Here is a 26,687-nt window from a genome sequence, read left to right on the forward strand (position 1 = left end):
ATTTCAGCTAACAAACTCCCTTTCATCCATCACTGATACTCAGCCAGAATGAGTTCCTTTGTGATACCTGACACTAGATTGTTATAATGAAACTCTGTAAAGCTGAAATTCAGGCTTGCTTTCATGTATTGCTCAGACACTTGTATGTTTGGGAGTTCTTTCGAAAGAGCCTCATGTTTGTAAGGTTAAATAAACCAGCAAGGTTTTGTACAAGTTAGAGGGAGGTGATTTCCTCAGTAGACAGGAAGGCATCTCTGGAGATGTGGGGTGGTGTCATTGAAGTGCAAATCACCCTGATCTGTATTTCCCAGTTTCAGAGTGACTCTGTGGAGAGCAGTGTCCAGTGGAACAGGATGTCTGTGGCACCTCTGTCTGCTGGTGGAAGCTGGTTGCTGCTGAAACCAGCGAGTTTCCTCCAAGGAGTAATTGCACCTAATCAGCTGGAGAGATGGGTTTGTTCCCCCTCAGGCTCTTTTCTCCCTCTGCCAGCTGTACCCAGTGAAACTGCCTTCCTGTGCAGGCACATTCTCGTGATGCACCAAGCACTCCTACAGCACCTTGCTGAAATATCCGCTCCACACCAGTGAATGTGCCAGTATTATTCCCAAAGAGGTATTGGGCAACTGATTTCCAAAGACCTTGGCAGAATCTATAGAAAACTGGAGCTGATATCAGGCTGTTAATGGAGTTTTGCCTGACTCAGTTGTTTCATTTCCCAGCAGAGTCCCAAATGCAGGCTCTCTGCTTCGTGCCATGCTACTTTTGACGAGCTTATACCTGTACCATGGCACAAAGCCATCTTTTGCAAGTTTTAGAAAAGAATGTTGCCTCTTGGATGAAGAAATAAGGAACAAGAAAAAAAAATAATTTGGCAAGTTTCAGTGAGGAATTTTTGTAAGGAAAAACCCTTGGAGGCAGCATAGTTGCCATATATGAGTCATCTGGAACACATAACTTGAATTGGGTAGTAAAGTAGTCATCCCCATCTCAGAAAATTAAGTTAATTATTATTTCTAGATTATTAGAAAGAGTAGGGGAGAATGGATAGATGTTTAACAAGTTGACCTTCCAAAGTTCATGGGAGTAATTTCTCAGTACAGGCTGAAGATAAGATCAGAGGCTGTGAAACAAGCATGTCTCCAGAATAAATACAGCCTATAAAGAATTTTAACACAGTCCAACAAATATGCTGAAACAGACTACTTCTTTTAGCTATTCCCATTTATACTAGGAAATACATGCTTGTACATTGGAAAATATGCAAATTTTCTGTAGAAACTGCAATTCTGTAGGAAATTGTAACACCTCAGAGAGATGTGAAACTGAGAAACAGTGATAAAGATGCAGAATGTCTGTATCACAGGCTGTGCCTATGGAGGCACGGGGGTTGTTGGGGGTTTTGGCAGGAGCTGAGTGCTCTGAGGTGCACTCTGGCCCAGTGGTGCTGGAGGGTTTAGCCACTGCAGCAGAAGAGATGCCCATGCACAGAACATGCCTGAGCAGAGCTTGGGTGTGTTCCAGGCTGTTCCCTGCTGAGGGGACTGACAGATGTCTCGGCCCAAAACGAACTCACTGAGAGCTTGCAAATGTGAATTCATTCCTGGGGGATCATGTACTACAACAAAAAAATGAATCTGTATTGTAAATAACTACTAAAAATCACTTAGTCTATTGACTTAGAAAGATTAGCACATTTTAATGAGGGGCTCAGTACTTCTGAGCAGGCACAGACAGGTGTGACACAGGTTGGTCGCCTGTAGCACAGCAAGGAATCTGGATCATTTTTGTCCTACAGCAGCCCTGTGGCTGAAGCACAGGCCAGGAGATATGTGCTCATTTCTTGTCTCTCTTATAGCAATTAATATGCTGACATTTAATTTCTGTATCTTTAAATGATTAAAAGTATCTGTTTGACAACCAGTCACACCTAGATGTGAGTCAGATGGGACAGATTAACACCCTGTTAAGATTAGAGCTGTTCCTTATATTATATAACTCTCTTATTATTTTGTAGGAGGATTTCTGCTATTGCATGTCCATTTGTGTGCCACTTGGTTATTTGATTGGATGTTTTTCTTTTTGGTGTTTGAGGGGAATGGTGCAAGCTGAGTGCCCTCTCAGGATGCAGCTCAGTAATGACACTCCAGCTTTTATTGTGTTCCAAGACTAACAGCAGTTTGGTGACAGCTGGACAAGTTTGTTTACACTTTCCCAAATGTCAGAACAAGGAGAAAGCCATCAAGGCTTTATACTGAATGCACGTCATTTGCAAAATATGAAAGCACTGCAAAGCTGAGTGGGGCTCACAGTCCTTTAGCAAGGCTCTATGGGAAACTAAAAAAATAAAAGGCATTTTCTAAAATTGTGTTCTACTGTAATAGTTTATATTAATAACACATTCAAAGGTGTAAAATTTCAGAAAAAATGGAGGTATGTATGGCAAGCCTGCATAATTCCATAAATAAGTACAATTTATATTACTTTCTGAAGTTACTTTTTTCTCATTCTGTCTTGAGATCATTGACCAGCACAATAGCTGACCTCATGTTTGATATGTTTATTCACAGGCTGAGCTGATGAGTTGAATGAAGCATCATGTATACTCAGGTATACAATGACAGAGCTTCAGGAGGGGTTAGCACTGCAGTGTGGGTGGCAGATAGAGAAGCTTTGCTGTCCCAGGCCCAAGAGTCTTGTTTATGTTTCCTAGGCACAATAAGCATATGGAGTCTTCTAGAACATTACCTGGGCATTACCTTTGTGCTGCTTTATATCCATTGTCGCCATTCCAGGTGAGGGAAAGGTTCATTACACTCCTGCTGGTGCCTGTACTTTGCCCCTTTCAGAACAACAGCCACTCCTGAGGCAACCCTAGGAGAGACTTTGCATAAGCACCCCGTGAATGCTTTATTCAGGTGAAAGGATAAGCACAGATCAAGATCAGGCCATGGGATGGAGTGCAATGAGAGCTCTTTGAGCTACCCCACTGTGTTTACCCAAGGGCTCCTCCCTCCTGAGAGATCAGGTGAGAACATGCTTTTCCCACACATGCCTTCAGTTATTTTGTTGAGGTTTCTTTGTGAACCAGGAGTATCCAGAAAGTCTCCAAGGTTTCCCACTTTGCTTTTTATCAGGCATGTGGCTGACTGCATTGGTTTGAAGAAAAATCTAGGCAATGCTTCTGTACTGTCCTATTACTTCACACTTTTGCACAATTCTTTTGTGTTTTCTCATGCTCTGGCACAGGTCCAGGCAAGGAAGCTCAGCCAGAGTAGGGACAAGCCTGAACTTGAATCTAAGGTCAAGAGAAATTGTTCTGGGGAGCTGTCAGCTCAGGGCTAACTGGTGGTGGGTGAAGTGAATTAAGTGCTAGGAAAGGATGGAGGGCAAACCAGACAGTTGATGCATAAACCTATGGTTCATCTGTGCTCAGATTGCTGGGTTACATGCTGCTGTTCTCATCTCAGCATTTGAGATGAGCATCTGGAAAAGATAAAGCAGGTTGATATAGGGTATGGAACAATTTCTGTTTTCGGAATAAGTCAGAAGACTGAGAGAAATAGAAATGTGTAAATAGGATGCTGTGAAGAGGGACCAGTTGTGTAACCTCCCTTTAGCACAAGTACTAGAGGCCACATGTGAAATTACTGGGAACCAGATGAAAACAGGTGGAAGGAACTAGCAAGAGAACAAACTTCATCAGACTTGGGCCAGCTGGCTCAGCTGCACATACCTGGAGGCAGGGGAAGACAAAAGACAGTACATAATTATACACTTGTCCTGTTCCATCCTGTGGGTGACTGCCCCTGGCCACTGCTGAGGGTGGCACAGGAGGCTGGAGGGACCTTTAGGGTCCTTCTGGCCTGCCCTGTGCATGTCCCAAGGGACAGTGCAGCTCCACGGGGCTCTGGTCACCCAGGGCAGCTCAGACACACATTCAGGCATGAGGAGCTGCAGCAGCAGAGACAAGGGCAGAACTTTCTGTGCCACAGCTCTGATATCTGCAGTTATTCTGCAGCTCTGATCTGCATTTATTTATTGCATAATAATAATCTGCAATTATTTATTGCTGACAGCCCTGAATGTTCCCCTTCAGGGTGGCAGGACTATAAAAAAGGGCTTTGGAAAATGCCCTGGGCAGAGCTCCCAGGGGCAGATACCAAAGATAGCCCAGGTTTTGGTCACCCTGGTGCCACATCACTCTGCCCTGGCAGGCACATCTCAGGCTGGGCTGATAAGCAGGGCCACTCAGGTACTTCTCTGCCTTGAGGTGAAGGGTGACTTCATATTACAATCCCCAGGCTCTTTGGCAGAGGTTTTGCCTGATGATTCAAACTTAGCATTTTCACAATCAAACCAAATATTGACCAGGCAAGGAGAAACATCTCCTCCTTTTCATCTGTGCTTGGGACAACTCCTCTGTGGAAAAAATAAAAAATGCAGCTGGCCTGACAGCTGCCAGAAATGTGAGTGGATTAAAAATAAGTTATTTCTCATGATAAAATAATTGTTGACAAGGATGTAAGATTAATCTAGAGCCTCTCAACTCTACTCTAGAATAAGCTGCTCAAAAGACAAAAAATAAAGCACGCTACAAAAAACTCAAAAAAACCCAAGAAAAGCCACCACAAAAACCCCAAACCAACCAACCAAAAACCCAGCAGAACGGTAACAATAGAATGTGAACTAAACTAATTCAAGCAAAAATACACCTGCAACAGAAATGATAAGTTTTTTGTAGAGTAGCTGAGGATGAGAAACAAGGAAGATCTCTCCAGTGAAATTTCTTCAAAAAACAGAAGTACAACTCATGCAAGATCTTGGAGAAATTGGATTTTAATCTGGTACAAGCTGAGTATGTCTATTGACAGATGATTCAGCACTGCACATTTGTTTCACTGACCTATGTTCAGCTTTTTTTGTTCATGTGCAAAAAAAGGAGTGTCTGTGAGTTAAATGTGGAATTACATAAATTGCAATGTATTTCTAAACCAAATGCTTTGGGGAATTAGTTACTGAATAGCTTTATTCTTCTGCAGAAATCCTGCTCTTTCTTACCTGTAAATCCACTGTGCAAAATCTTTTCAGACCTCATAGTAAATATTTTTTATGTTATTAAGACACAGAAATGACTCCAGAATATATGCATGTGTTTCAAAATAGGACATTCCGTTTTACTGGAAGCAACAGCTCATTTCGTGTTCCAGCCACCTCAAGCTGGTCTAGAAACATCTGTCAATTACAGGTGAGAAACCCTGACCTCTGAAATCATTTTGTTACACTTACTGTTATATTGTGACTAAGTGATAAGGTTGTCTTTGTGGAAGATACTGGTTCACTCAGGTTTATGCAGAATAGAGACTTTAAATTCGACTCCTGCCAGTCAGTGTTGGAGCTGCTGTGAAGGGAAATTGGGGTTTAAGGAAATATCACTCCAACTGACCTTTAGTGTGCATGAAAGGACTCTTAAGGATGAAGGACTTGCGTGCAAAAAGCACTTTGAACTTAGACCCAAAGTTATGGCAGAAAGGAAGTGTTGCAAGTCAGGAATATCAGATTGGCTAACCTGGATCTGAGCAGCTGTTATCTCTGAGAGAATCAGGTGCTTAAGAGGAAGATGAAAATAAACCCTGAGGGTAGGAAGCTGCAGGATAACTCTAGTCCACTCCTTTTCTAAATCTTGTGCTCTGCTGCAGAAAATCTTATTTTTCTTTGATGAAATTGAACATGCTGGCTGGGTACCTCTGGGTATCCTTAGCTTTATGTGTTTCAAAGCCTTTAAGAAATGCTACAAAATCCTTTATCTTGATTAAGTGAATCTTGGTAAAGTAGAAAAACTAAAGTTGGGTTAAAGAGCTGCAGAATGTTTAAGGTTTAAGCTGTGGCAAAGAAATGAATACAAGAGACTCCAAAGGCTTTCTGCAACCCTGTTTATGAAAGTTTGTGTTGCTGAGTTAAACAAGCTTATATCATCTCATGCTCCTTTTCCACCTTTGAATTACTCACTTGTATTTGGAAACTACAGCTTTCCCTAAGGCAAAGTATGTACAGAGAAGATGCTCAGTGCTCACAGTTCAGCTGTACCTACTACTTCCAGTTTTCTCCTCTGTTAGTTATTCCACTCAAGAAATTATGAACATTAACCTTTGAAGGATATTTTGTGCTTTGGGACATATGCACACACCATAGTATGCTAGAGCAATTTATTAAATGAATCAGTTGCTAAATGCCTATGTAGACTTAAAAGAACATAACTGAACAATGACTTTATGACTGTATGACTAAAGGCTGTATCTTCAAATGATGCAGTGCTCCAGAACTCGTGTAAATATTTTGAATATATTGACATTTAGATAAGAGGAAAATTCCCAACCAGTTTAATGTGTAGTTTAATCTTTGACTAGGTCATGGATGCTGTTTGTTTGATATGAAAGTGTGTTTACTTTTCCCCAAAACATCAATGTTGAGCTCAGGATGGAGCTCTGATAGCGGAGCTGAGCTTTCCTCTGCCTGTGGCATTTGGGAATGAAGAATCTGCAAAGATCCTCTCCTGGGAAACATGCATGGCTCTAGTCCCTGAGCCTAAGGACTGCACCTCTTTGCATCCTACTCATTTCTGAAAGGGAAGCACCCCAGATTTGGCTATCACCCAGCCATCTGAGGAGGGAAACAGTGATCCTGGCCCATTCTCTGAGGAAATGCCTGCACAGCCACTTGCCACTCTACTACTTCTCTACACAGACACTTCTCATGTAAACTATTCTTGCAAAATATCCACTGTTGGCTCCCAGGGTTGTACTGGGAATGTCTCTTGAAAGAGACATTGTGTGTTTATGGGACTCTCTTGACCACTGTTCTTGCTGACCAAGCCTGGACAGGCAGGAGGTGGGGAATGTCCCAGGAAGGCAGTGGCACTGGAGCACACACTGAGTGCTGTGCACAGGCCCTTGCTGCAGAGTGGCCAAGGGCATGACTGAATGCAGACAGCAAAGCTCCACAGCCCTCCTGGGCAGTGTGGTTGATTGTCACCTCCCCAGGTTTATTTCCTAACAGCTGTTTTCAAGATAACGTGGTGGAAGTGGCTGATGCCCCTGGCCAGTGAAGGGTGGTGAAATTCTTTGGTTTCATCTCATTGCTTTGGGAAGACAACCCTCTTTGAACAGACAGGGAATGATTTCAAGGTAATTAATTGAAAGCAGGGAAAAGCAAAAATCACCGTCTTACAATAGTTCCAGCAAATTGTAAGGTTTTGCTTTTTTTACTTTCCTTAAACAATTTAGCAAGTTACTAAGAAAAAACCATTTCAATCATTTATGTGACTGGGAGGTCAACGTCCCTGTGAACAACAAAAGGGTGCAGTGAACCTTTACTTCTCTTCCTTTGGACCCAGCTGCCTAAACAGTGCAAAAAGAGGTATGAACACATAACAGATATGGCCTTGGCAGGGACATGGGAAAGTTGGGAAATGTGGTCTGGGCCAAATCTTTCTTTAGAGGAAGCCATGTGAAAGCACAAACACATGTAGGAAGTCACAAGTTTAACTGAGAGCAGAACTGGGTCTCATACTTCCAGCATTGCCTGAGCTGCTTTTTCTGTCAGACCCAGCAATTGTCTGGGACTTCCCAGCCTTTTTTACCTCTGTCATTGAGCAGAGCAAGTCACATTTCTCAGACAGCCAACTGCTCTCTGAAGTGGTATGGCCACAACCTGCTGCTTCAGACTGGGGGCTGCCACAACATTTACATCATCTTGCTGATGTGGTCTGGGTTGTGGTGTTGGTGGCAAATGTAGGTTTTCTTAGCTGAAGCAAAAAGAAACCTGACAAACTGTCACAGTATTAATGTCAAACTAATTATTATAATTACAAATGTGGGTCCCAGTTTTGGTATCTAAGCTAACATATAACTCTAAGTGTAAGCTTTCCTGGGTGATAAAGGTGGAGATGATTTAGGCAACAACAAAGTGAAGCTGGGTTTTAGGTTCTGCACAGAGACCATGTGGAACCACGATACTCAATCAGATTTTCCAACACTTGATTTTGTATTTTGTCTTAGATTAAATGTTCTGCATTCTGTGTGTGAGTGAATGGAACACTTAATATTCTCTCAGCCATAAAACATGCAGAATTTTAGATTTCTGTTTTACCATAATTGAGAGAAACACCAAAGCATCAAAGCACTACAGTGGTCCATGGAGGATCACACTGGGAGTGTTCCTGTCATTATGAAAAACCAACAGAACATGAAGTTCTAATGAGTGAAACAATGTCGTTTGTCAGGATAATTTAGCAGTCTGGTACACCTTAAGGCTGGCTAGAGGGAAGGGTGGATGCTGGAGAGGTGCTGTAGGAAAGGTTCTGCCATGAGCTGTCAGCAATGAATTCTGACACCACAGCTTGAGCTCCCCCAAATCAGGAGACAGCAGAATCAGGGCTACCCAACAGGTTTCATTAGCAGGAGATGGACAGGTAGGACTTACATAACCTGAGGTGAAAAGTCAATAAGTAACAAGGAAATTTCTTTCTAAGGAAACAGGGGTTGGTTCAGGTGCAATGTATTCCCCAGTACAATGTTATGGCTTTGTCCGTAAATGTGTGCACCACCAAAATGGCTTTGTCAGTTCAGGAAAAAAATAGAAGTGAATTGCATGAGTTTGTAGGTCAAGGGCTGGCTGCAAGGCCAACTACAGATTGCTCAATTACTTCTACTTCTAGAAAGTTTATCCAAAGTGTTGGGCTGAATCATTTGTTTGAGGTCAAGGTACACAAGGAGAAACAGTTACTTTGATATATGTCTATTCTGTGTGATATGTTTCCTGGGATATCAAGATAGGGATATCAAAAGGGATATCAGAAAAGAAGCTCCCAAATTGCTATGTTCAATGGTCGTATTGTACAAACAAATAAAGGGCAGTGGGTTATTGTACATGAACGTTTTCCTGTAAAGAACTATACTGTGCACAAAACAAGGATAGAGCTTGGGGTTTTGGAAAGCCACCCTGGCTTTATTTGCAAAGGTAATACAGATTCTAGTTTTATAAATTCTAGTAGGAAATGGACAGGATCTCTTATTTTTTACAGAGAGAACAACTTTATTTCTGAAGATTTGCACACACAAGAAGTATTCCTTATTTTCCTTAGTACAAAGCCAAAGCATCATATATGGTTTTGTCTTGTATCTATGGCATCAGCAAGTATGGGCTTGAACAGATTTGTTCTACAATGTTTGACATGCAACACTGCAATGTATTGAAGACAGATTTGAAAAACCTAGTAACAGAGCAATCTTAAATCATGTAAGCAAACAAATGCCTTATTTTCTCTGAAAGCTTAATTTTTCCATGGCTGACATGGACACATTGGTTACATGCCAAGAAACGTCTGAATAATGCATATAAAAGCCTTTCCTGTCAAAAAATCAGTATGAGTTATTTAAGAGCTCTGTGCAAATGCTCCCTTGGATAAAGGCCCAGGAAACTGGAAAGAGCCCTTAGCCCTCTCCCCCCACCCTCTCCAGTCTGACAGCATTTACTGAGTCAGATTTTACAAAGGATTGACTGGTAACTAAACTTTGAGCGAAGCAATTGCCTCACATTTATTAAAACAACTTATTCTGGTGGAATTAAAACAGAGCTTTATATTAAGTATTCTGCTCTGATGGGAGTCATGAGAGCAGAGAAATCCTTCTCAAGAACTGCTTTTATCTTTTAGATCACATGAATGAAAGTATGCACTTTAACTGTGTATCAGCAGCCCTATTTCCTGGAAATTGTGGTTTCCAAACAGATGGCCACAGAGATAAACGTGTGCTTCATTTACTACTTGAACTGAACACTTTGGGATAAAGGTATTCCATTTGTGAAGGGCATTTTAAATTTAGCAAGCCAGATCAATTATTCCCTGAATTGAGTAAGATACCTTGGATGGAACCCCTGGTGGGTTCTGGGTTTTATGCAAGCAGTTTAACTCATTTTATTGCTACTGTGCAAAAGGCTTATAACACTTCATCTCACTGAAGAAAAAGAAACACAAACTGAAATCAATCTTTTCAGACCCACTGTGTATCTGTGTTGTCCTGAGGGTTAAAAATGGAAAATTTGTTCAGTGCAGGGCTTCTGACAGGCATGGTTCCTGTAATCCTGCTTTTGCTGTAGTCACATTAGTCAGCTGAACATTACTGAGGAAGTTTCTCTGCATTCATTCAGGAGCTGGGAAGGGAAATATTCCTGCTGAGTCATGCTTATTAGTATTTTCCTTGCTCCACCTCCAGTCCCTTTGGCTCCTCCTCTCCTCCCTTGCTGCTGGTTGCCTACTATATTTAAACAGCTGTCTTGGAGCAGAGAGAGGATTCCAGGCTTGTAGTTTGGTTGGCTCTCCTGAGTGTACAGTCACTCTCACAAAGATCCCACCTCTCATCAGACCTGCTGCTAAAGGTAAGAAGGCTCCAAATAAGTGCAGAGAGCTCTGTCTGGTGTACCCTAACATCAGTTTCTGGCTATCACAGGGGTGTTTTTAGAAAGGTGTTATTACATACCACAAAGTTGAATTTTTTTCCACATAGTTTTAATTGTGTTTGGGGGGTAACTGGCCTGACATGCAAGAGTGATGCTGTGAAGAGAGAACAGCTTCTGAAACTTGTGGGGAAGTCTAAAATGTAAAAGCTGTCAAGATCTCTGCCTTTTTTTTTTTTTTTTTAAGTACTAATTAGTTAAATATTAACCTTGTGAGACAAGTGAGTTGATGAGGAAATTAAGCTGAAGAAAACCATTGTTGCATCTCTGTTAGAATTGTTTAAAACTGAGTTTTGTGGAACCTTTTTTAAACTCCCCCAGTGTTTATACCCCAACTGCATTGCTCTCTTGAGCTCTCCCCATGTGCTGTTCAGGCCACACTTGGCCTGAACACCAAGTGTGTTCAGGCCAAGAATCACCAAGAATCACTTGGTGATTCTTCCTTTAGCAAAATCTCATGGCTGTTACAGAGAGAGCTGTCTGCACATGGCTGATGTAACCTGGCTTTGTATTTCTCCAAGGATCACAGAGTGCCCTTGTCTTGCTAAACGTGCCTTTGCTTTTTCATTTGCTCCCTTGAAGCCTGTTTCAGGCTGGAGCCTGGAAGCCTGGCAGCCTGGAGCTGGTGAGAGCCACACTGACCGAGTTTGTGAGCTCCAGTCCCTCTGGACACGAGGGAAGGTATGCAGAGCCTGGCCCAGAGTGAGCTGGGAGCGTTGCAGCCAGAAACAATTATGTAACATCACACAGACACTGGAATGCTTTGGAAGCAGCAAGAAGCCAAGTTGTGAAACTTGCTGCCTTCTCCCAAATGAGGAGAAGGAAAAGGACATTCATTTAAAGTAGGAAGCTCAAAGCAGGAGCCAAACTCAGTGTCACTAAGCTGACTAAGTGTGAGTGCCCAGCAGCCCACACTACATAAAAGGAGGGTGAGAAGAGCACTCTTAAGTTTCTTGTTGTCTCAGGCTTTTTCCTGGTGCTAACTAGTTCAGATTAGATTGGCAGTGAACTTCAATGTCCTGCTGCTTTGCAATGGCCTCTGCAAGAACAGGCTTTCCTCTACACTGTATTAGCTGCCCAGGTTTTGAGGTAATGGAGTCTAAGACTGAAAAAAAAAATGTAATTAAGTAATTAAAATAATCCACCTTAACATTTAATGGGAGGAAAGGTGAATGTTTGGCCCAAAACTACAATGCCTGAGATGCTCTGAGTTTTATCCCCAGAAGTCAAACCTTTAGCCAACAGGATGGGAATAGCTATAAACAGGTTCAGCACCTGATTCACTTTCTACTTAAAAATAAGAGTTAATAACTATGAATTATAGAGATGGCAGCTACAGGATGTGAAAGAGACTAGCCCAAATTTCATCAGACTAACAATTATGCTCCTCCAGCTATTAAAGTTTGGTTTAATTGCAGAAAATGTTCCTCTTTCACGTGCCAGGAGGTGCAGAAAGCAGGGGGAGGGTGGCGGCAGGAGTTATCAGTGAGCGGCTGCTGCTCTGTGCTTTATCAGGGTGGAGAGGGGTGGCACGGTGCGATGGCCAGGAGCCAAGGCAACCTTCCTCTAAAGCAAACAGCACTGCCAGCCTGTCCTCTCCTGCCGTGTGCCTTTTTTGTCCCCTTCAGGCTCCCCCAGAAACGTGCTGGCAGCCAGCAGTGTGAGGCTGTGCTCACGCCTTACAAACAGCCTGGCAGCTCCTTCTCTGTGTGTGTGTGTGCCTCTGCTGCTGCTGCCCTGAAACTGCTGCCCTGTGCTCTGCTGGGCTGGTCAGAGTCCTTGTTCCAGCTAAAATCCCACAGATGTGCGTGCAGCTTTCCCAGGCATGCTGCTGCAGGGAGCTGTGGAGCAGAAACCTGCAAGATTGCTCCCAGAGGTGTTGCTTCCCTCTTCCAGGCTCCCAGGAGCTTCACAGAAATAGGATGTGTACTCTGTGTTAGGAAAAATTAATAAGAACTTCTCTTCTTGTATAATACAGTGATGAAGAGGGGTTATTTGTTATCATGGAGAAGAAATTTCTGCTGACCTGCAGCTGGATGCTGTGGTTCACTGGTTTGAGGGGAACACATGACTGGTCACACCAGTGTCCTGTTCCTTTGGTGTCTCTGGCAGTCCCAGCTGCTGGTGCTGAATTCTGCTAATTGCAGCTCTGGAGCTTTGTGGGAAGGAATTATTTGGGGGAACTTAGAGCACAGTCTGCTAAAGGAGGTGCAGGTTTTGGTTAATGTGGCAGAACCCAAAAGGCTGGGGAGATCCTTGAGTGGTTGGGCTGTGGGGAGGCTTCAAGGGGAGCTCATCTTCTGTATGAATACAACTACCTTTGAGTCTCAATTAAATTGGGAACATAAGTTTCATTGAGATCCAACTCTCTTCAAAGCTAGATGCTTCAAATTACTTAAATTAGAAAGCACAACTATAATGTCATTTAAGTGGTTCATGCCCTGTCAGGCAAAATGCATAACAGTCTTAGAATAATGCTGAGTTAAGTGGTAACAGGCAGCTAGTAAGTGTCACTAAACTGTGATCCAAACATTTGGCCAAGGCTGCTAGTTTTGAATTAATTTTAAGTGATGAACCTGGTTTTGTTGGAATGGAGCTGTTGAGCCCAGCCATGGCTGTACACTGGTGTGCATGAGAGCTGTCACATCCCTGCAAGCAAATGCACTCACAGCACCCCTGCTGAAGCCTGGAATCTGTGAATTGTGGACTCACTGGTGGTTTCCTGGCTGCCCAGTCAGTGAGCAGTGCTGTGCTGTGCTGGAGCTGCTGTGATGTAAATGTCAGCCCCAAAGAGGGGCATTACACTGCAGGAAAACATTTGCTGCAATACCTGTGTCAAAGGCAGTGATGTGCCAGGCCTTATGGCAGTGTCTGGTGCACTTGCCAAAGATCTCTGCACTTGGAAAGGCTGTGGAGAGTGTGCCCTACTGGACAAAGTTGTGCTATTCCATGGATTTTGCTTAGCTTTCCAAAATGACAATAGGGGTTTTATAAAAGAAAATATTTTCTGTAGAATAGCTTTAAAACTTATGCTGATTTTCAGAAATCTCACATTTATTGTGGTAAAAATAACTTCTCTAGGTTAGTGACAGTAGAGTTGAATTCCATGGAAAACTAAAGTCATTGTTTGACGTGGTAGGATTCCTGCAGAAATGGCAGAAGCATTCACTGTTCATTGGATGTTTACATAATTATTAGATTAGTTTTGTAGATTCCACTCTAATGACACCTTTGTCTCCAAGATAATTATGGTGCATGTTTTGTTCAAAGACTTGTTATTTACTTGTTCAGACCTAGAACTCTCTATTTTCTGGAAAATTGAGAAAGGAGGTTCCAGAACTAAACTTGCACTTCTCAAAAAAACATATAGTGATAGAATGGTACCTATTTGAAAATAGAGCCAGGAGATTTCCAGCCATTGGGCAAAAGTCTTATGTCAGGTTTATTTCACTTATCAGTAAATGCACAAGTTACTTTAAAAATTGTTTGTGATAACGATACTGTTTTCTACAGAGTAGTGTCAGAAATGAAGTTTTTATAACAAGGTGCAACACTTCATTTAATGTATTCAGAGGACTGCTGAAATTGCCAGTTATCCTGGAGTAACTGGAATTCATGTCTGAAAAAGAAAGATAACTGTTCTGTCCCCATTTTGTGGTGCATAATCAGAAAATCCTCCTTTGATTTTGGGGTCAGGAGGAGAAAAAGATAAGGAGGTCTGTCCTGAGTGTGGAAGTGTAATGTGACAGTCTGCAATGCAAGGGTAATAGTACTTTAGATTAGCCTCAGTTTGTGGGCTGGAGAAAATCTTGTGGGGTTTTTCTTGTTTGTTTCCTTGTGGTTTTTTGTCAAAAAATGAAAATAATTCAAAACATATTTATTTCAGCAGGTGGATTCCAGAGCATAAATGCTTCCAGATGGGAAGATGTGTCCATTAGTGACCAGGCCTTCAAACAGGAGTGGGCTCAAGACAATTCCTGTTGTGATCATAGGTAAGTCCTCTCCTGCCAGCACTGCTGGGCTCTCCTGTGCTGTTGTTTCTTTGGACTTGCTACCTTTAATTCTGTTCCACTTCCACATGTTCTCACTCAAGGCAGAAATGCCTGACTGCTGTTTCTGCATCCTTTGCAGACAGCCAGACTTCCTGTAACACTGAGAGACCTCTCAGAGTTGTGAGAAGTAAGGAACAAAATATTTTACAAATTAAAACACATACCTATTTTTAATGGTGAAATTGGTAACCTTTTGAGCATCAGTTCAACTCACCCTGCTTTTTCTCTGTTGGATATTCAGAAAGGTTTGAAACCTTTTCAGTACAGATAGGTAATCAGCTTGCTGGGATTATCTGTAGTGCTTGAATTGAAGATAGGTTTGTGTGAGCTTTTCCACCATTATGTCTGTTTAGAAAGTACTCCAGATGCTGTTAAGGTTTCTTGAATTTTTTCACAGATTTCTTTTAAAACATGAGTGAGCTACACTGATTTTGTGCAGATTTAATAGACTGATAAAATGCAGTTTTAAAACCAGTTTAAAACCAGTTAAAAAATCCAGGTTATATAATAACTGTCTTCAACTAACTTCAAGAGGGATCTTGCAGTGTGAGGTGATTCTTGAGCAAAGTAATGATGTCAGAGCCTTCCCCTGTGACCAGCCATGAGCTGTGGAGGTGCTGGACCTTGCTCCTCTGAGCATGTGTCCCATGCCTTGCAGAGCTGGCTTCCCTCCTTATCTGTCACTGAATTCAAAGCCCCCAGGGAGCTGCTCCAAAGTCAGAGCGCTGCATCCATCACCCCTAATCCCTGCTAACAGCAGCTTTGACAAGGACACTACTGCCAGCAAGTTTTTATCTGAGAATGCCTTTGTGCTGCTCATTGTACAAGTCTCTAGGTTGGGAAGGAGGATATTTTGGTGCCTCCCTAGTGCACCTCTACGGGGAGCCAGGGTGGAGGTGCCCCTGAAGCCTCAGAAGCAGCACTGGGAAGAGCTGCACTCTGAGGAGGCTGTGGGGCTGAAGCAGCCCAGATGTTTCCCTGCAGCTGGACAACACAGCATGAAGGCTCCAGCCCCTTCCCCAGGCCCTGCTCCAGGAAGGCAGTGTGCTGCCTCAGCTCTGCTGGCAGCCTCATGCAAGCAGTGCATTTTAAAACATCTTGAGCCCCAGATGTTCTTGTGATCATCCATGTCAAACTTAGATGTGGTTCAGAATAAACCCTCTGAGTGTTGAGTGCTCAGGTGGTGAAGTTTGGTTTAGGTACCTCCTTGTACTTCCTAATGCAAAGTGGTGACCTGAAATTGGTTATATTTTACTATAGCTGCAGTTTGGTTTGTTTTTAGTGTCTGCTGCTGTTGGTTTTGGCTAACTTTCCTGCAAGTGGAATATTCCAAACGCTGACCTGCAGCTGCTGGCTGGTGTCAGCACAGCAGCCTTTGTCCCCAGCTGTGACACGGGCTGCCCCTCACATAGCTCACTGTTGGCTTTACAGCCATGACCTCACTTTTTTGGAATCCTCAAGGATCAGCCTTTGCTCCAGCCACCCTTGAGCACTGGCACTGTGTCAAGAGGCTGCTGTCACTTGGGCTCTCTTCCCTCCTCGTCACTGTACTGTTGTGGATTTTGGGCAGCCAGACAGGCTGGCAGAGACACAGACACTGTGAAATATTGAACATGCTGGAGAACAGCCATGTGCAAACTTTCCACAGGCTACTTCACTGGGCTTTGGAGTCACACTGATCTAGTTTTTCCCCTGGCTGTTGGGTGGTCAGCAAAGGGGTTCAGCCATCCTGCAGCCTGTTCAGTGCTGTGTTCTGTGGGCTTGTCTTGGCATGGCAGAGAGACTTTCCTTAACACACTGCAGTACCACAGTAGGGCTGCTTCCTGTTTGAAAGTGTCCTCAAGACCCATTAGTCAAAGCTGTATTGCCAAATATCCCTGAAAAGATGGAATTTCCTGCTGAGAACAACTGGTTCCCCTTCACTTCAATAGCCACTATCTTTTCTGGATCTTGTATCCTGTGCACAGAACTACTCTGCAGTGGTGTGAAATCTGCTTCCAGGAGAGCTGAGGCCCCTGGTCAGCCTGTGATCAGCTTCTAAACCCCTAGTTTTAGAGAAATAACTCCATTCATCATCACCATGCTAGAGACTTCAAGCTTACTTAACCCGGTGTCTTTTCAGCAAGTCCTAAGGACCTTGCAATGCAAATTGGAGCAAGTGAAGTGAAGGGTGAAATGTCTTCCCCAACTCCATCCAATAAGTGCATTCTGGAACAGGAAACCCCTGTATCCATAGCAGTGTCATGTCTTTTGAATTGGTCTGCATATTAGAAACACTTCTCAAAGAGCTGCTCTATCTCCAGAAGCATAAACTCTTCTCAATTGTTTTTTTCAGGGAATGGACCTTCAGGAATCTGTCTCTCATATTTGCTGTCAGGTTACACCCCTTACTTCAAAAGACATGCTCTTCATCCTCATCCTATTCTTCAGAGAAAACTGGAAGAGGCACCAGAAGTCTCTGTTTTGGACCAGGTGTGTGGAAAGATAAACTATGACATCCCAGCAAGCATCCCAGGGGTGTATCATGGGTGATTACCTTGTTTGGATTTTCACAGTACACAGACAGAATGAGCCTTAAGCAAATCACAAAGGATTTTGCTTTGTAATCCAGAGCTCCCTTGTCTGCAAGGCCAGCATTGCTGCCAAGATCCTGGAGGCAGCCCTTGGGCAGGAACAGGTCTGTGTGCCAGTACATGAGCTGCCCAAGCCCACTGCTCAGAGGTGCTGGAGTGACAAGCAGTAAAAATGGAGTGGAAGCAGTTTGCTGCCTGGCACTGCATGCCCTTTGAGCATCTGCTCCTTCTCCCTGCAGGATCTGGAGTATCTGTCTGAAGGCTTGGAGGGACGATCCCACAGCCCCGTGGCTCTCCTGTTTGACACCCTGCAGCGGCCAGACACCGACTTTGATGGGACAGCAGAATCTGTGCTCAGCTGGTGGCATGAGCCTGACAGAGCCATCGCCCACCTGGTCCTTGGCAGAAACGCTCCTGGAGGGGCCTGGCATGTGAGTGAATTGGAGCCAGCTGGGGTCTGTGTGTTGTGTAATGGCCAAATGTGCTGACTGCAGAGAGAAAAGCTCCTCTAAAATCCCAGTCAGCTGTGTTACATCTTATATATAGAGACAAGTGAAAGTTTAAAAGGAAAACAAGCCTTTATATTCCCCATCTCTTGTTCTTTTTGGAGAACATGGATGGTTTCATCCATGACAGCAGATCAGAGGAGATTACAGATTTAATCATCTGTGCCATATTGAAACATGGATAAGTTGTCTTTCAGTTTTTACATTAAAAAATTAAAGTAATTTTTCTTTGTTTCTTGTTCCAGTCTATAGAGGGCTCTATGTTTACCCTGAGCAAAGGGGAATGGATGGGACTCCCAGATCTCCCTTTCAAAGAATGGTTAAAGCAAAAGAAAAGGTGAGACATGCATGTGTGATCATCTGCAAACATCTGGAGATTTTTAGAGAACCTGGAATGGACTTCTTGAATGTAGCTACCCATCTGTTATGGATGATTTTAGTGAGAGAAAGAACACTCTCCTGCACCCCAAAGCCAGTCTATTTTATACTGAGTGATTCAGATAAAGTTGCAGTGCTGCTTGGAATGTGTCCTTCTCCACACCCACTGGGGAGATGAATCTGTGACCAAGAGTTCTGAGTAAAGCTTGAAATCCTGGTCACCTGGCTTCTGCTGCTGCCCCTGATGACAAGCACAATCAGTCCTGCTGCTGTGCATTCTCTGAGGTGCTGTGCATTCTCTCTTTACATGAGTCACAATTAATCTTAAGAAGTCCAGGTGTTAAAAATAGACTGGAAGCAAAATATTAGAGGAAGGCTTAAATAACCAGCCATGTTCTTGGGGTTGGGATTAATGCTACAGAAAGCTGCCTGTGTCCAACAGCTTCTGGACCTGACTGTTAACTCTCTATGTCAGGAATAACTTTGCTGAAGTCAGGGAAACTAGATCAGTCTTCTCTGTAGTGCCAGGGTAGATGGCTCTAGGATACATTGAGTGCAAGAGGGGACAAATTCCAGTCTCTTACTTAACTGCTGCTTGACCTTTGTTTTTCCTTTATTACAGAGGCCTCAAAAACAATAGAGCCACAGCAGAAGACATTGCTCAATATTACCAACACTATGTGGTGAAGAAAGGACTGCAGAAGAATTTCAGATGTGGCACTGTTGTGACCTCTGTGAGGAAAGTGAGTGCAGAGAGCATCTCCAACCACACCCAGAAAGATCTGCAGGAGGATAGTGACTCAGTCTGGAGCTCTAATGAAAAAAGTGCAGAGGTCTTTCAGGTGGATGGATTTTTCAAAACTATGGAAGGTGTTAAAGAGGCCTTCTCCATCTATGCAGAAAATGTGGTCCTGGCTACAGGAACATATGACAATCCTACCTGGCTTGGGGTCAAGGGAGAAAACCTTTCCTATGTCCACCACCAGCTGTCTGCCCTTGAAGAAGCAGTGAAGAATAACAGTGTTGGCATCATGACAGATCCAGTCTTGATTGTAGGTGCTGGTCTGACAGCTGCTGATGCCATTCTCTTTGCTCACCATTGCAATATTCCAGTAATCCACGTTTTTCGGAGACGAGTCACTGATCCTGGCCTTATTTTTAACCAGCTCCCCAAAACAATGTACCCTGAATACCACAAGGTACACCAGATGATGAAAGAACAGACAGCTGCCTGTGCAGGGCCCTATGAGCACTACATCAGCCTCCCTGAACATCACGTGCTCTCCTTTGGCAAGGACAAGAAATGCATCTTTCAAGACAAGAACGGCTGTCAGAAAGCTTATAAAATTTCCATGGCTCTTGTTCTAACTGGCTCAAACCCCAACCTCTCCTTTCTGCCAAATAATGGCACTGACTTGGCCCTGGACAGTGAGCAGCCAGTGAATCCCAAGAGGAATCCCATAGATGTTGATCCCTTCACCTATGAATGCACTCAGGAGAAAGGGCTCTATGCCCTGGGGCCTCTGGCAGGAGATAACTTTGTGCGCTTTGTGCAGGGAGGGGCTCTGGCTGCTGCCAGCTCTCTGCTAAAGAAAGCCAACAAAAATCCCCCCTAACAAAAATCCCCATCCCTGTTCTGCCTCTGTGAGGGTGGGTTAGATCTCCTTCCATCAAATCATCTGATCTGGGTGTCCTCAATTCTAAAGGCCATTCCTGGTATTCTTGAAGGTTATATGGAGAGCTAGTAAGTTCCTGCTGAGTTATTTGGGAAGATTAAGTGACCAAATACAGGGTGGGTTCCACACACAGCAGTATTTTCAGTTCCTGGGAATTCAGCTCCTTTTCTGCATACCTGTGCATGGTTACTGGGACTGAAGCTCGTGCCTGGAAAAGCAAGGGCAAGACAGGAATTGCTCTTCTATCTAAAACCCTCCAGGTGACCGGAAATTGGATTGAGGAATCAATGTTAATCATTTTCAGATAGCAGGCCCACAACACTGTGTCTGTTGCTGTCTTACAGTGTTTTGTCATGGAACAAAGTAAACTGACCTGGTTTTATGTGCTCCTGTGGTTTGGCTGTATGTCCTTGCTAGGCCAGAAATCGCTGCCAGGTGCTGCAGGTACCTCTGGCACATGGGGAGTACCCTGCCAGTAAAAACTGACACACAAGCACTCAAAACTGGATTGTTTCACTGACACCAGCAACAAGGAATATATTATTCTTTTAACAAATCAAGAGATTCCTGTGATGGGTTCTTCTCCTTCCTGAGAAGAAATGGTATTGATTTGCAAATACTTGGTTTGCCATCTTGCAGCTTCCTGCTTTCTGAATCCTAAACCTGTGGTAGCCAAACTCTTGGCAGCTGCTGTAGAGACAGGCAGAACTAAAGGGGAGCTGCAGGTCCATCCTGGAATGCCCACATACTGTATGGGGCTCCTGCTGCATAGAGGACTCTGGAAAGTGCAATATGTTATATACTGGGTGAATTACTAATGTATTACGTTTTTTAAAAAAATATTATTTGTATAAGAGGGGAAATGGCACAGTCACTTTTTGGTAGCTTTATGCTATATATATAAAACTTTTTATACTGTTTTTCTAAAAGATTTTTATTGGCAGAATATTTTGTTACAGTCTGTTCTGAATCAGCTGGGGTGGATGGCAATGGTGCCTAATGTTGTAAGCAGCATTCTCAACAGACCTACAGGGGCTTTTGTGCCTCTCACAGGAAAAATTTCTGTCATAGCTAATTTAATTTGGTGTAAAAACAGACTCTGCTGCCTGTGCTGCACTGAAACTCACTGACATCAGAAGGCCCTGAAAAACTGACTGGGACAAGACATCCGTAAATGAATTGGCCTGGAGTTGGGATGTGAGAGGGGCTTGTCTGTGAATTACTGTATCACTTGAATAATTTCTCTGACTGACTACTCTTGTATGAAACTTTTCAATAAAGTGATTTCAGATTTACCTTGTGTTTGTTTTACCTCTGAATCTCTGACCCAGAGAGGACCTAATGAACTGTTCATCACCATCATCTTCCTGGTGAGTACCAGGGCATGGTTTGTGCCTGCTAAATCCTCCATCCCTGTGTTCCCTATGGGGACCCTACTGTGAAATTTCTCTATTTATCTTTGTCTCTCCAGTAGGATGAAGAACCCTTGTGAGGTGCTGTGCCTGCCTCTTGTGAGGCTGAGAGTGCCAAACCAGGTTATTTGCCAAGCTTGTTCTTGCCTGGAGGATCTTTGATCTCTTTCCTGTTCACCTGCTCTCTCCTCCTGTCTGCAAAATAGCCCCAGATCACAGCCTAGGCCAGTAAATCAGCTGGGACAGTCTAGATCAGAAGGTGACAGTTTAGATTTGAAGGTGTCTGGTCCAACCCCACTCAAGTTAGAAGTTGCTCAGTTAGACCTGGTTGCTCAGTGCCTTGTTGGGGAAAGCTTTGACTATTTCCAGGACACAGATTGCACTATCAACATTTGATTGCCCCATTCAACATTTTTTCCACCATTGTTGTCCAGAATTGTAGGATATTTTCCTAACTAGCTGAATTGTCCCTATTGCAGCTTAACTACTGCCTCTAGGTTTGGTGGTTTTGGATTATTTTCACTGCACAGCTCTGAGAGGAGTGGTTCAATGTGTAAAAATATCGATATTCACTCTTCTCTGCAGGCTGAGACTGAAGTGCCCTCAGTATTTTGTGAACACAGGAGAATGGGGGGAATGAGTTTCCTGGTCTGTGTCCTTGCTCAGTGGCCAGAGGGTTGGCAGTGTCCCCAGGACTCTCTTTGGCAGCATTTCTCTACATGAGCTGGTACTTTCCCCTGATTTTCTTATCCTGGCAATGTGAGCATTCCAAAGGAGGGATTGTGTGCTTCTGTGATCTGCTGCAGCTAACCTTTGCTAAAAAAAAGTTCAGTGATCAGTGCTCAGCTCTCTGAAAATGCTGATTTTGGCTACATCTTCCTGTCTCCAAAGCAAATGAGGAGGAGAACAAAAGCCAAAGAGCATTTAAAAGAACCAAGGGGCACTGGCATGTGCTGGGAATGAGGTCACAAGATTGGTGTCAAGTGAAATGCTGCCCTTCCCATGGCTGAGATCAAAGTCACAGTGCTCATGCTGATCATTCCTGCATCCCATATTGCATTATGCTGCACTAATTTGCCCTGCACAGGAGAGCTCCTAACTGGGTCAGCAGCCTGAGCCTGGCTGGGGGAGCTGAGGGTCTGAAATCACCTCCCTTCCTGCCCAAGAGGGACAAGCTAATTGCAGCGCCAGAAAGGGAGGGTTTTTCCACAATTGCTGCTTAGAAAATATCCTACATTCTGCCCCCAAGGGGAGAATCTCAATAGCAGAATTGGTGGTTTAGTCATCAACTGCAGGTCCTCAGGGCAAGGCTGTGTGCTGCTTATCCAAGCTGTCATTCAGCTCTCTGTATCCAGGGAGGCAACTGTGAATTATTGTTCCAAAACAATCAGCTGTGAGATTCAACAGATACCAGCCTTGCTATGAGTGCAGTTCACCCAAGCATTGCAACCTTGACCTGCAGCATGTGCCGGCCAGGAATAAAACCAGGCTCCTCCTGGGCCTCTGCTCTGCCTGTGGTGGTGACACTGCTCTGTCAGGGGACACCTAATCTCCCCCATCTCCAGTGCTGCTGCTCAGGCCAGCCTGGAGCCTTCCCTGGGGAGGCAGCCGGGGGTTTGACATCTGAGACCACCCTGCCTCCGTCTGTCCCCTGCCAGCCATTCTGTGTCCCCTCCTGCTGCCACTGGGGAGCTCCCACAGCCTCAGTGACCAGAGCAGGGCCCTCAGGGAGCCTCAAGCAGCTCCTGCTCAGCTCAGTTTGGGTAGGGTGGATTGGTTTTTTCATACAGAGCTCTGGCTGCAGCTAAGAAGTGATGCTCATCCCACCACAACGAGGGCTCCATGTCAGGGACTCATTTTCCCTTCTTCAGGGCTCCTCAGCAGAACAAGCTCCTGAGACCTGCTGGGACCTGCCAGGAACAATGCAAAATGATGCCTTCAGAACCCAAATGAAGATTTGAAGTTTACCAAGAAGACAAAAAACAGAATTGTGGTTTTTTGATTTTACTGTGTCTGTGAGTCCTTGTGGTCATGGCTGATGTATTTTAATCACCTGTGGGTGTGGCAGAACTAAGTGTACAAGCCTGAACTCAGGTACATTCATTATGCAATTAAAATACAAAGTTACTGCTTCTGCTTTTTGCTTAGGTGAAGGTCTTGTGAGATGTCAGAGCACGTTCAATGAGAGCTTTTGTTTCTTAAATGAAGGGAAGGGTGGCCTCTATGTAAAAGGAGCCATCTTTTATGTATCACCTAAATTGAAATAATTTTAGTAAAATAGTCTTGGGAGCTCCTTTGACTGTTCAGCCTTCACTTTTTTGGCAGCACTTGTGTCTTTGAGCACAGGACTAAATCCAGCCACATCTTGGCCAGACCACTCTATTTAAAATCTCTACAGAGCACTATGATACATTGCAGATCCCATGATTGCCCAAGTCTTACTTTTAAAAGGGCCCTTGGGGAGCTGTCAGCCTGCTGCAGATGTAGTGGTTTAAATTAACCTGCTTTATTTGTGAAATACAGATATTTGTGGGCAGGCCAGCAGCCAGCACATCACTGCTGACCGACAGCTCCTGGGGTCAGGCTAAGCTGCCTGTGACACTTGGGGAGTGGATGCTGTGGGACAGTCTTCTAGCAGAGCAGGTTTCAAGGTGGAACAAACCCTGGAGGCTCCAGGGAAAAATATCTGACTTCCTTCTGCTCCATATGGGTACCCACGTTACACAGCTGGGCTTAGGAAGGAGGAGATACAAATATATTGATTTACAGGAGCACAGCAGGCAGCCCTCATGAACTTTTTGCAAGGAAAGCAGAATGGGTTTTGTTTTCCAGGCCAATTTTTTCTGGTTGCATTCATTTCTTGGAAGCACTGTCAACAGTTCTGCTTTGTTTTACGTCGACACCACAGCAAGCTGGGAAGAGGGGAAAGGAAGGGAATCCTGAGCCAGGCAGCAACCATGCACTGGCAGCGTGGCCCTGCTGCACAGCCAGCATCCCTGCCAGCTGGGAAAACTGCTCTGGAAGGTGACAGGGCTATTTACTTAGGATATTTACCCTGCAGGTGAATTTCCATAGCTCAGTCTCACTGGAACTGCCGGGGCTGGGAAAATGAGGGCAGGAGTGAGGTTGTTAATTGTTGCAGTGTTGTGAGGGTTTTAGGAGACATGAGAGACGAGAATTGACTCTAAGTTTTCAGAAGGTTTATGTTATGTTATGTTATGTTATGTTATGTTATGTTATGTTATGTTATGTTATGTTATGTTATATACTAGAACTATACTAAAGAAAAAGAGACATCAGAAGGCTAGACAGGAATGATAATAAAAACCCATGACAGACTTAGGGAATCTGACACAGCTGGCTGTGATTAGTTATTAATTAAAAACAATTCACATGCTAGATAAACACTTTTCTAAATCACATTCCAAAAAAAGTAAAACATGGAGAAGCTGAAGCTTCTCAGCTTCCTAAGGAAAAAAACTTGATGAAAACATTTTTCATAAAATATAACAATACCAGAGGAGCCTCCTTTAGGGCCAGGGCTGCAGCTGCAGGGCTGTTGTGCCTGGGGCTGGGGTGCTGGGGCACAGTCCTGCTCTCTGTGGGGCACTCTCGAGACTTTTGCTGCTCAGAGTGACCTCGAGATGTGTTAGAAAGTCTCTTCCCAGCCCTGTGGTCAAAAAGGAGTCAGAACTCTTCAATTCTCAGTCTCAAGATTGTTTATTGTATCTTATCTATAAAATTCTTTCTCCTGTCCTGCCAAGGTCCACTCAGCAAGACAGCCCAAGGCACACTGCCTGCCCTGGGGTGGTGTTATCTTTTTGTACTAAAAACTACGTCTACAATACTTTCCAATTACTTCCAATACAATTAGTATTCCAAATACTTCCAATTACTTCCAGTAAAATTACTTTCCAATACCCATCACCTATGTTAGACAGTGAGCTTCTACTCTAAACCAATCTAAAAGTGCCAACATCACAGCAGAAGATGGAGGCCAAGAAGAAGGAGAAAGGCTGGACCTGCCCAGATTCCTCCATCTTGCCCCCTGAACCCCCATTCTAAAAACCCCAAAAATTTATTTTCCACCCCATGATAAATTCACTATCTTAAACTGTTGTGGCTTGCAGATCTTCATATAAGGTTGGTAATTTGCTCCATGGGTCATAATCAAACCACAGGCATCTTGGGCTCTGTGCCAGGGTCCCTGAGCCCCCTGGCAGGGGTCCTGGCAACCCAGGAGAGCCAGAGGGATGTCCTGAATTCCAGCAGGGTACAGTGGGGCTGGGCACAGCCTCAGAGCCAGCCCAGCCCAGGGCTCTGCTTGGAGACACAGCTGCTGACCCAAACTGGGACTGAAGCTCACCAGGGCTTGTGGGCAGGGAGAGTTCCTGCTGATGACGAAGTGAGGATTTGAGGATTTTGTGTCGGGTAAATTTCCAAACCTGAGTTGTGCTTTTGTAACCCACTGAGGCTTTTGCCAGGGAGGCAAACTTTAACCAGAGGACAAGCAAAGGGCAGGATGGAATCATTCCTATAATGGCAAATAAATAGAAAATCAGGAGAGCTGTGGTTTTTTTTAGGAGACCACAGGCAGTTTTGGATCTAAAACATTCATTCTTTTGGAGAGCCAGCCCAGTGGAGCAAACCTCATTTACAACTTGGCATTAATTCCCGAGTTATCCAGCATTACGGTAACTCAGAGTCAGCAGAGGTCTCACAGGTACAGGGAGCTTTCAAAGCTAATAAACCAGCCAATAGATATTTCTATTGAAAAAGCCAGGGAATTTCTATGCCAGAAAAAAAAAATCTTTGGTATTTTCCTGGGGTAATAAATGGACTTTTCATTTTAAACATTAAGGTCTAGCAAACCAAGCAAGTGACAAAGTGGTGGGATGCTGAGTGCAGATGCCCCCGTGGCTGCAGTGCCCTGGTCCGTGCCAGGTTCATCCCATCCCTCATCCAGGCACCCTGCTTGGGAATCCAGGGACACAGGGCAGCTGGGAGGAACAGGAACACACACAGAGTGTCATGAACATGGTGACACAGAGAGGGACGAGATCCGTCTTCCCCAGCTGCAATGGTGGCAAAAAAGATGGACAGGATGCACAAAGTTAACATAGCAGTGTTGTTTCTAAGCAAATCTGAATTGCTGGAAAGTTTATGCCATGTGAATCCATGTGAATCCCTCATGCTGTGCAGCTGAGTTTTCCTTTTTTAATTTTTTTCTATTTTTTTTCGCTCTGCTCTGGTTGCTGGGATGCCAGCAAATTGGCTGTGTTATCAGACCACAGCCTGGGAACAGCAGCAGCACTGGCAGATGCTGACAAATTTCACAGCTGATGCTGTGCACAGCTCCGAGGGTGGCACAAGCTGTGGGACATCCCACGGGGAGGGGGCAGTGACAGCCCTGCCCGGGCTGGCAGCCCTCACAGGGCACAGGGCAGGTGTGGGGCCTGCCTGGGCAGGCTCTGACTCTGCAAGGAGAAAATCCAAGGAAAGGGAAACTGGATCCACACGGGGAATCCACTGCTCAGCACTTTTCCAGGTTGGGAAGGATGGTGTCAGCACAGCCAGGAGG

General features: G+C 44.2%; 1 protein-coding gene across 2 annotated transcripts; it reads left to right on the plus strand.

The window, feature by feature from the left end:
* Nucleotides 1-10,276: 10,276 nt before the first annotated feature.
* On the plus strand, nt 10,277-20,989 carry OSGIN1 (oxidative stress induced growth inhibitor 1). 2 transcript variants are annotated; one of them, XM_063167828.1, is made up of 6 exons: nt 10,277-10,431; nt 14,396-14,501; nt 16,897-17,033; nt 17,374-17,565; nt 17,886-17,977; nt 18,641-20,989. In XM_063167828.1, the coding sequence occupies exons 2-6, from the start codon at nt 14,417-14,419 to the stop codon at nt 19,632-19,634; spliced, it is 1,500 nt and encodes a 499-aa protein (XP_063023898.1). In that variant the 5' UTR covers nt 10,277-10,431; nt 14,396-14,416; the 3' UTR covers nt 19,635-20,989. The 2 variants fall into 2 exon arrangements, with proteins under 2 accessions (XP_063023898.1, XP_063023899.1); XM_063167829.1 differs by having other exon boundaries at nt 10,310-10,431; nt 14,399-14,501.
* Nucleotides 20,990-26,687: the final 5,698 nt, after the last annotated feature.

This window comes from Melospiza melodia, chromosome 13 (genome assembly GCF_035770615.1).
Source record: "Melospiza melodia melodia isolate bMelMel2 chromosome 13, bMelMel2.pri, whole genome shotgun sequence".
Taxonomy (NCBI): Eukaryota; Metazoa; Chordata; class Aves; order Passeriformes; family Passerellidae; genus Melospiza; species Melospiza melodia.